Here is a 10,732-nt window from a genome sequence, read left to right as displayed (position 1 = left end):
CCGGCCACGACGATGCCGCGCACCATCGACCCCACTGCGCTCGCTCCCTTCACTCCGCGCCGCTGACAAGGACGCCAAAGGGAACGGGGCAGGCACGAGTTTGTGAATAAAACGCTCAGTGAAACGCCTGTGTGCCAATTGCAGAGGTGTCACACGATGCCCGGTTCCGAAACTCCTGCCTGCCCGCCAGGGAGCCAACGCCACTCCGGCTCGTTACCATGGCAGCTGTCTAACACGGGAATCCCGACGAGGTCCTTCCTGTGGTTCCCCCGCAGCCAAAGGGCGACCGTGAGCGCTACTGCGCGCCATGAGCACGCATTGGCCGAGGGGTAAAAAGAATTTGCCTTTATTACAGAGCGGGCGAGTGAAGGACGGTGGGCGGGATGGGCGGCGCGCGCGCTGAGGGATGGAGGCCTCTCCTCTGTGGAGAAACGATCGACTCGGATGCAACATTATCACCACCATCATCATGATCGCCCTTCACACGATATCGCAATCACCACCACCACCTCCTTCCCACCAGACATCATGTGTGTGGTTCAACAGGGCGGCGTGTGTGTGTGGTTCTGCAGGGTGGCGTGTGTGTGGTTCTGCAGGGTGGCGTGTGTGTGTGTGGTTCTGCAGGGTGGCGCGTGTGTGTGTGTGTGGTTCTGCAAGGTGGTGTGTGTGTGGTTCTGCAATGTGGTGTGTGTGTGTGTGGTTCTGCAAGGCTGCGTGTGTGGTTCTGCACGGCTGCGTGTGTGGTTCTGCAGGGCGGCGTGTGTGCGTCTCTGCACTATCCGTGCGCCGTCTCTGTGACGCGCAGCGCCAGCAGCTTGCTCTGCGTGAGCAGGAACACTCGCTCGTCCGTCACCACGAAGCCCAGGAAGGGCTCGGAGCCAGCGGCTTCCAGCGTGGCCACCTGCAGGAGACACGAGCACCGCTCACCTCACCTTACACTCACCTCACCCTCGCCGCATACATAGTCATGCATATCGTGCTTTGTTTCTCATGCATTTCCGGAACGTTGCTAGGCTGGCTTCGGGGTAGAGATTATTGGCGTAAGGGACCGGTTATCCACAACAATCCTATATTCTCATTCCCTGTATTCCTATAATCCTATGATGTTAGGTGGATGTGGCTGGATGCCAAATTAATTCCTGGAACACCTCCTCTATAAACGCACGGAGACACAGATCCCCCGTGCAGGCTTCCGCCATCATCGTTGTCGCTCTCTCCGACTTCGTTGTCCTGCAAAAATGCACCTGCGTGCTGTACGCGTCGTCACCCGAGACTAGGAAAATCCGGAGTGGAGTGTTGTGCTTCCTGAACCGGGGCCCGAGAGCTGCTGCCACTGGCACACGTGGAGATAGAGGTGAAACTGCGATAGGAAATGTGGGAGTCCTTGGCTCCGCTTGGACAGCACGGCTGCTAGTCTCGCACGCATGAGCAGATGAGGGCGGCTCGGACCAGGCCTGCCTGCCTGCCAGTGCCTAAATGGGCTTCGTGACCTTGATGCCACGTGGGGGGTAGTTCGCTTTTGTTGTTTTAATTGGAGGAGGCAGTTGGGGGCAACGCCGGCGCGCCACGCGCCCATCCCCGCGGTCGTCCGTTAGTGCCGCCGTTTCGGCTCCGGCAGTTGCTGCCGTCGCGGGCGAAGTTATGAAGGTGTCGTCGCTGCGCTGGCGGCGGGCCGGCAGGTTCACCTGCTGGCGCGCGACGCGCCCGTCCCCCGGGCGGCCGTCGCGGCTGCGCTTGCGGAGCTGCGTGCCGGGCGACGCGGCCGGCTGGCGGTAGAGGAAGACGCGGCGCGAGCACTCGCACAGCGCCGCGAATGCGCGGCCGGGCGCGCACGCCAGGAACTTGCGCTCCTGCTTGGAGGCTTGAACGTAGCCTGCAGCGCGGGAGGGGGGCAGCGCGGGGGAGCGCAACACAGAGCAGATTGTACACACAGTACGGAAACACACGGACGACACAAGAGCATGCAGACTATGCAGCACGCAATAAATACAGCGCTTAAACACACACAGCACACACATGCAACACAGAAACAGACAGCAGACACAGCACAAACCACACAACAGACCACACACAGACCGCGCACACACAGCGCACGCACAGCTTCGCCACCTACTACATGACCCAGTTGAGCCCCCCTGCACAGACACCAGATCATGGGTCAGTAGGAGGCACAGGCCAATCAGATTCCACCACACGGCCGCAGGGAGGGGGGTGGTTTGTGGGTCGTGGGCCACGATGGCCCTCCCTCACCCCGGGGGTGAATCCGGCTCGGGGAGGAGGCGGCGGAGGCTCAGATTAAATAATCCACGAGCCACTCGAGAGTGAAATGAAATTCACCAAAGTAACGGGACGTCAACAAAGCCGCCCGTCGTCACCCCGTTGCCGGGGCGGACCCTTAGAAGTTAAAACGCAGAGGCGAGCGGGCGGGCGGGCGGCCGGCCGGCCGGGTGGCTCGGAGGTAGGAGACGCTGAACCGCCTCCACCGGGACATCCAGGGTCCAATCCGGGTTTCAGCTGCTTGCTCGCGATTGCAAGGGAGCGGGGTTCACAAGGGAGTCACGAATGACTCGCACGGAAACTCACGGGTGTCGTCACGAGAGGGCGGCGCCAATAGCGCAGCAGGGATAAAAGTGGGGAAAATTACAACAATTTTCCTTTAAAACCACAGCCGCTTCGAAATGAGAATCACCGCTTGAGGACGCCGCTCGGTTGGCTCCTCGGAGGCGATTCTCCGAGAGCAGCGGATCCGCTCGGCAACGCCAGGCTCCGGCTCAATTAATCGCCGTCGGCGCCAACATACGGCGCGTCCACAAATCGGCGCTGCCCCATCAATCTCGTAAAGGGATCTCCCGGGCTGCCGGTCGCCATCGGTGACCGCTCCTCGCCGGCCCTTCCGAGTCACCGCGACGGCGCCCGCGGGTATTCCGCTCACGCGTGCGTCACGCGTCACATGTCACGCGTCACATGTCACGCGTCACATGTCACGCGTCACATGTCACGCGTCACATGTCACGCGTCACATGTCACGCGTCACATGTCACGCGTCACATGTCACGCGTCACACGTCACGCGTCACATGTCACGCGTCGCGCGCCAGCCGCGACACAGCCAAAGCCGCGGCGGGCAGCGCGAGCACGGCTCGCAGCGACGAGGGTGGCGGCGGCGTCGCCGCGAGGGTTAAACAGGCGACGCTGCCAGTGGTAACGCGGCAAATTACGCGCGGACACGCGCTCGGGCACGCGATCCCGTGGCCCCGCACGACCCCCCACCCGCCCCAACATACACGTGCGTTCATCAGGCCACAGGTTTTGTGACACACAGGGAGGGAGTGAGGAGCCGTGACTCCAGGGTTTTTAACCCGTGCCCACGATGTGCAAGGCTCACGCGAGTCATTACTGGGGAAGGGAGATTGGCAGGGATCATAGAACCTGTGCGTGCGGAATTCGTGAGTGAGCGGCGGGCGCGGGCGACGTGCGTCATCGAGCAGCGGGACACTGGGGCGGCGAGGAAAGGTTTCTGTGACCGCTACAGCGAAGATGATCGCCCACTCCCCATCGCTCATGATGACGCAAACCAGAACGCGCCCGACCTCATAGGAACTCACAAGGCGAGCAGCATGGAGCCTGGTCAGTAATTGAGTGTGAGACCTGTCCCTTTAAACTCTAACTCCAAACCCTAACTCTAACCGCTAACCAATAACCTTTAACCCCAACCCTTAAACCTATCGTCTAGCTTCAACACTGCATCTGTGGTGCTGTGGGGTGTGTCGGGATGACGTGCTTGAAAATCGTTAATGCAATGGGCAGCGATAACAGGCAGCTGTACCATGTAAGTGTGCATGTGTGTGTGTGTGAGCATGAACCCGGCGACCTGAGTTCTATTCCCACTCACGGTCAACAAACTCGTTCTGGGCCTCCCCGAGGTCGACTCAGCCTCAAATAAGTACCTGGTGCGACAGGTCCAAATTTTCCAGCAGGAGACAGACACGGCCGGGCGTGGTGCTGGCCACCCACCTCTTTGTGTATCGTGTTAGCCCGAACAAGTGCTCGCTAACAGCACTTGCCCCAAAAACCTGTTAAGACTATACGGAGGATCTTTGTCTTTGTGTGCATGGGGTTATAAACGAGACTGACTTATCTGGCTTGGCGTGTGTGCTGACAGGACCCGGCTACACCGACTTAGCATGGCAATCCTTCCACAAGCCACCGCATCGATCGCTATTCATCGTGAACACGCGGCCGGCTGGGCTCGCCGAGGACTTTCTCCACGCACACGCTGGAATCGCCGGAGTCCATCCAGAATCGCTGCTGCCGCCGGCAACAGAATTTGCGCGGCGATCGAAAACTCGTTACGGCAAGTGCGGGGGTTGCGGGGCGATGTCCCCCCACGATCGTCGGTGCGTTACCGGCCCCTCTCCCAAACCCCCCCACCCCCACCCCACCCCCTTCCGTGTTGCGAGTTCACGCGGCCGCTTTTGTTTGGGTTCACGAACCCATGCTACCCAAGGGCTCAAGAGTTTGGGCCTATTATGGCACCATGTGACGCGTACCGTGTGACGCGTACCGTGTGACGCGTACCGTGTGACGCGTACCGTGTGACGTGTACCGTGTGACGCGTACCGTGTGACGCGTACCGTGTGACGCGTACCGTGTGACGCGTACCGTGTGACGCGTACGCTTTCATCCTGCGCCGTGCGTCGTAGCCCCCCGTGCCCTGTGCCACGTCCCCCATCCCCGCTCACCCAGGGCGTTGAACGTGTCCAAGTGCTCCCAGGGCCGGGCGTCGTCCTGGGGCCGCGGGCGCCACAGCAGCGCGTCCACGTCGTGCCGCAGGCACAGGCCCGGCATGTCCCCCGCCGCGAGCTGCGCCGTGAATAGGAACTGGTGGCCGCCCAGGTTCACCTGGCAAGGCACCGGCACCGCGCGGTCAGTACCGCCGCGCCGCCGCCACGCTGGGGCCCGCCGCCCTCCTCCCACGTTGAAAAGGATTCGGCTCATCGTGGCCTGAATATTACCCCCCACCTTCCCGACTACCCCCACCCCGGCATGAATTAATCACTGCGTACGGCACGCCGCCACACGTGGCGCAGATACACCGCGGCCATTCACAACACAGCAACAAAAAACTGAACAGTGCATAATGGAAGCCAAGAAAGATGCATGCTGGGAATTACACCGGGAGACAGAGGCACACGTGGATTAGAGAGCACACGCAGGTGAACGACATCATCCAAGTGAGTGGGGCATGGGCAGGACGCAATCGCGGACGGTCAAGAACGGTGCCGGAGCAGCATCCGAGGAATGGGACGCGTCCGACATGGCGTCCACCGAGGAGACGGAGGGATGGAATGGGCTCGTGCGCAGGTGCTGGGAAGAATGTTACATCGCAGGATCACGAGAGAGCGGCGGCTTGGGGAATCCTTAATCCAGCAGTAGATTAATCATGGCTGATGATGGTAATGATGAGAACCAACCACCCCCGACCTCCCGTCGTCAAGACCCTTGCCCCCTCCTCCCTCCCAGGACCCTTGTTCTCCCGAGTGCACGCCTCTCTCGCTCTCTCACTCCCGTCCTTGCATTAAAACCGCGGCGTGGGCAATTTGTCCCAATTGTTCATTGAAAAACCTAATCTCAGCAGCGCTGGTTCTCAAGCACACTCGGAGGCACAGCGGAGGGAGATGACTGCGTTGTTCACTCGGCCTTCGGGAAGGATGCGCGGAGCCTCGCGGGAGCGGCGCATGTGCTCGGCTCCATGGCCCTTTGACCATTTGTCCCCGGTTTCATTCAGACTGCGCGACGGCAATCAGCGACGTGTCACGACGCGGAGAGTTCTCTCCAGCGCGTTTCCGGTTATCGCCGTGCGCCGTCCGGTGTCTCTCCACGTGCTGGAAGCATCTTCGGCGTGTGGAGCGAAACGTGGTACGCGCGAACGTGCCGCTGCCGAACGCGGCCGCTTTTGCCTCTCCGATATTTTACGCACCGCACCAGCTACTCTTTTAAGGCTAAGTCGAGCTAGGAGAGGCCCAGGACCGGTTCGGACATCCGTTACGGGTGTTGGCCATGAACGGGAATCGACCTCGGGTTGAGTTCATAGCGCGATGCGCTGACCTCCTACACTAATGCGCTGACCACTACACTAACACGCACGCACCCAAGATCTTGAGCACTCGCACATTCAAACACCCACGCCTTTACGCACTCGAACGCCCACACTAGCCCTGCCGCTGTAGCTCGAGAGGAAAGAATAAGAATGCTAATTTATTTATTTATCCACTGTTCGGATGAGAAACACGGGCGGGGGGGGGGGGGATGACGGCGCGGTGGGCTCTTCTCGAGATGATGACACTCGAGCCGCGTGCACCGGGCGGTGCTCGCCGACACGCGGTCGCGCACGGAATGCCGATTCTCCTCGTCGGGGACCATCTCGGCGAGAGATCGAGGAGGGATCACGGCGCCAAACACGCGGCCCGGGACGACGCAGAACGTTCGCGCGACCTTTTGCCCCGCGGCCGGCTTTGAGCAGTCTCCGGCAACCGGTGACACACCTCCTGCTCGGAGCCAGGCCGGATGTCCGAGGCATCCGTTGTTCGCCGTCATTTATTTGTTTTTTTTTTTATTTCTTCGATTTGTCACAAACTCCACCGCGCTGCAGGGAAATTAATCCGCCGCTGGGGGATGACGGGATAACCCGCGGGGCGCACCGAGGGCGGGCGGGCGGGCGGCCGGCGGGTCGGGGCTGCGTGCCGGGAGATCGGTGACGCGTCTGCTGGGAGACGATGGGTGGTGCAGTGGTTAGCTCACCGCGTTTAAAAATCCGGCGACCAGAGTTCGATTGCCGCTTACGGCCACCAGCAACCAGTGGCGATTATCAGAACGGGTCCTGGCTCTCTCCTAGGTCCGCTCAGCCTTAAAATGAGCACCCTGTGCGGCACTGGGAGACAAAAGACGGCCGGGCGTGTGCCATGCCAGCTTTCATAGGTGCTGCTAGCTAACAGCACTTGCCCCGGACAGTCTGTCGAGGCTACACGGGGGGGGGATCGTTGGCTGTGTGGCGGGAGCAGGGCCACGCCGCACCTCATTGGCTCCAGACGCGGCCGCTTGGCAGCGCCCGCCAGACGAGCGGCGGGGAAAAACCACGCGGCGACAAACACATCGTCAAAAAGGGCCCACGCGCAGACCAATTCGTTGTTTCCCTTCCGTAAGCGTTTGCCATCATCGTCGTCGTCATCATCACGGCATCGGTCGGGGATGCTTTATTGATTCATGAATGGTGTGGCGTAACTCTTTGATCGATTTGCTTGGCCTTCGCTCGGGCGAGTCCCGAATTGCAGCACAGCTTTACTCTGAAGTGTCGTTTACGGGAGCTCTACGCGTACAGACAGAGCCGACGCTTAACAAAGCATTCACACTCTCAAAAGCCTCGGTTGCACACGCGAGGACGAAATGGACTCGTGAGCTGGATAGCGATCTCAAACCCACCGGACTTGGGAACCGGGGCGCCAAGTGAGCACGCATGGAATGACGGTGGCAGCGGTCGATGGAAATTACAAAACGAGTTTTCAAGTGGCCCCAAGATAAAAGCTGAAATTATCACCACAGGTGGGGTTAGGGGGAGTGGGGGGGGGGTCTGTATTTGGCAGAAATTTTCCTGGGCTCCACCCCCCCCCCACCCTCATATCAGTGCATGCCTCCTTCCCCACCCCCAACCCACGGCGATTTTCGCTCCATTACGAAGCCATCTGTGTTAATTGCGGTCGGCACAATTATCCGCACGCGCGTTTGCTCGGGGATAGCAATTTTCCCGCGGAGCGAGGCCTCCGCATCGATTCCCCGATTCCATACCCACCCCGCCACCCCCTGCACGGCCGCTATCGCCCACAGGGTCATCGTCCTCACCATTGTCATCCTCACCGACGGTGTGCGTGGCGAGGATCAGGCGCCGACGGTGTGCGTGGCGAGTAGACCGAGCATGCTCACCGTGTAGGTACGCGCGTGAGAGTCGCCGTCGATGCGGCACAACGTGGCCATCTCCTCGGGAGCGGCGTCGCACTCCTCCAGCTGCTGCGGGTTGTACGCCACCTGCTCCACGGGCTGACGGCGCAACCATCGTCACGACCACGGTCACCACCGCGGCAATTACCACAATCTCGACCGTGATCACGAGAGCCGTTTGAACCACAGCTACACGAAAACTACAACCGCAATCAATCTGAACCAAAAAAAAAATCAGTTTACAACCATGGTTCACAACATGATCCCGCAACCACAACCTTGGTGACGTCACCGCAAAGGGGGAGAGCTCGCACAGTGGCACCCACAATAGCCACGCGCCAGCCACACGCCAGGCACACGCCAGCCACACGCCAGCCACACGCCAGCCACACGCCAGCCACACGCCAGGCACACGCCAGGCACACGCCAGGCACACGCCAGGCACACGCCAGCCACACGCGGCCATGCCACTGCTCAACGGCCCCTCAACTTCTCACCGACAGAGGCTCCGGCTTCACTCCAGCCAGGTCCATCCACGGTGGGGACCCAGAAATTATTTCCACACCCGGCACACCACATCTAGTATAGCTCAATCTATAGTCGTGGCTGGTAGTCATGTGCCACCTAATACAGCCTACAAGACACCTCCAAAAGAGTTCACACAATCAGCACACAAATTGCACGCCACATCCATAGCAGCCCGTATCTGGTAGGAGAACGGACCATTGCCTAAAATGTGGCCCATTTACGTGCGGAATAGCATCCAAACTTGTACATATTTTTCCATGCTGTTAAATCGCATATTTATCTCAGCAAGCCGGACTGAGCACCACATTTTTTTATGCATATTCATCTATGGGTCATTTTTAAATTGTGGCAAACTTGGACCACAAAGCTGGCACACATTGGCCTACCCTTGCGAATGACGTCACAATGAATGTTTGACGTCCACTGTGAAGCAGGCGGTGCATAGTACTTTTTACGGTCAATGCGCCCGCAGTATTCACCAGGGCGGCCACTCGATTCGAACAGTGAACCTCATATTTCATTAATTATGTTGTATTACATGGATTGGGTATGGAGATAAGTGATGCCTGCCTCTGGCTATTATTATAATTATTTTGATCATCAAGAGGCACCGTCTCAGCTGCTCCTTCAGCTCGGCACATAAGTCATATGAACACGCGTGCGGGTGTGTGTGAGAGCGTGCGAGTGTGTGTCCGTGTGTGTGGAGAGCGTGCTATGATTCGAACCCTGCGATCCGAGTTCAATTGCTGCTCACAGCAAATATTGGCGACGCATATCTGAACCGGTTTCTCGCTCCCCCTAGGTCGACTCAGCCTTAAACGAGTACCTCGTGCAGTGTGTAAACATCAGTACTGAGGATACAAAGGCCGCCGAGTGTGGTGCTCACCACACTGCCTCAGTTCACACGTGCGCACGCGCCTCCTTTAATTTGCGGCGAGCACGCCAATCCAGCAGGTTAACGCTGTGCCATGCTAAATGGAGTAATTAGCATTTCCCCGCTCGGCAAGGAAGCGTGACAGCTGACACTCGACTAACGAGCAAATCTATTCCGGTACGACCGCGCATCGCCACATGTCCCGGGCGCCAAATAACACTCATTAGCACTGACGAGAGAAACAGTTTAATCGGTTGAATAAATACCCAAATGAGCATGCGCCGCGGGCAGGTCGGGCGACCGCGTCCGTAGCGAACGCGGCTGTTGAGCGATGGGACTCCCCGTCTCGTCGCCACGGCATCGTGAACGCCGCGTGGATGAGCCACGTTCACCGCTCGCATTGCCGGATACGGGCGTGCGCTCCGCCTGGCATCCAGCGCTTCGGAAAGCGATGGTTGGTGGATGTATATATGTGTGTATATCTATGTAGAACTTCTTTCGCACCATACCTAGCCAACCGTACCAATAGGAGGTGCAGACTTCTGTGAAACTCCCAAACCCGCTGAGCTATGAAGTAGCAAGGAGAAGACAGCACGGCGAGTGGGTCAGTGAACCTGTCTGCCGGGACCTTGTGAGCGTTGTCGTCATCGCATGCTTGGCGGGGTTTTCTCCGGGTTCTCCGGTTCCCTACCACGTGAGGCCAACCCCGGATGAGTGGAAAGATCCTTCTCATTGTGGCCACATCACGGCCAAACCCGAAGCCAGAATCTGGCCGTACGGCAATGGACTCATTTGCACGGAGCTTCGAGCGCCCCTCCCGTACGCGTGACGAGTTCCCTCTGGGTTCTCAGTTTGGCTTCGCGGGGGAGAGCACCATCAAGTGAATTGACCAAACATCCCGATGTAGCAGGACGCTCCTGAAAGAGTCTCGAGACCCAGTGAGGCTTTCCTGGATAAACCAAACCCACTGTACGAACAAATGCTGTGCACTCGGGCAGCGTTTGCCAACGTGCTTGTGTGTTTGACACACGAGCGTCTCGAGGGCGCCAGGACCAGCGCCAGGAGGGCGCTGGAGCGGGCACCTGCGCTGCACGGGGTCACGCCACGCCACCGCTACCGCCACTTACCCGCCGCTCAAAGTCGTCCCCGTGAGTCGCTCCGTTCGCTCCGTTCGCTCCACCCACTCCACCCGCCAGCAGTTCGGCCCAGTCCCCGCTAGGCTCGGCCTTCATCAGCGTGAGCTCCAGCCTGCATGCAACACGAAGCAGCACGGCTCGCAAGGCGGCCACAAGACCCGCATCCCCACGTCGCGCCGCACCCCTACGACGCTGTCGGTCTT

General features: G+C 59.4%; 1 protein-coding gene across 3 annotated transcripts in view; it reads right to left on the bottom strand.

Annotated features, from left to right (window-relative positions):
• Positions 1 to 330: 330 nt before the first annotated feature.
• Positions 331 to 10,732, bottom strand: part of NUDCD1 (NudC domain containing 1) — a 31,389-nt gene continuing 20,987 nt past the window's right edge. For all 3 annotated transcript variants that reach the window (XM_032971261.2, XM_032971262.2, XM_032971260.2), the window contains exons 7-11: positions 10,521 to 10,641; positions 7,977 to 8,090; positions 4,742 to 4,901; positions 1,686 to 1,873; positions 331 to 901 (exon numbers count right to left, since the gene is read on the bottom strand). In XM_032971261.2, coding sequence (XP_032827152.2) covers positions 776 to 901; positions 1,686 to 1,873; positions 4,742 to 4,901; positions 7,977 to 8,090; positions 10,521 to 10,641 — 709 coding nt within the window. In that variant the 3' untranslated portion in view covers positions 331 to 775. The remainder of the gene's footprint in view (positions 902 to 1,685; positions 1,874 to 4,741; positions 4,902 to 7,976; positions 8,091 to 10,520; positions 10,642 to 10,732) is intronic.

This window comes from Petromyzon marinus, chromosome 45 (assembly GCF_048934315.1).
Source record: "Petromyzon marinus isolate PM22_M1 ecotype Great Lakes invasive population chromosome 45, UKy_Petmar_22M1.pri1.0, whole genome shotgun sequence".
Taxonomy (NCBI): domain Eukaryota; kingdom Metazoa; phylum Chordata; class Hyperoartia; order Petromyzontiformes; family Petromyzontidae; genus Petromyzon; species Petromyzon marinus.
The sequence above is the reverse complement of the archived record's forward strand: the minus strand, read 5'-3'. Positions and strand labels throughout refer to the sequence as shown.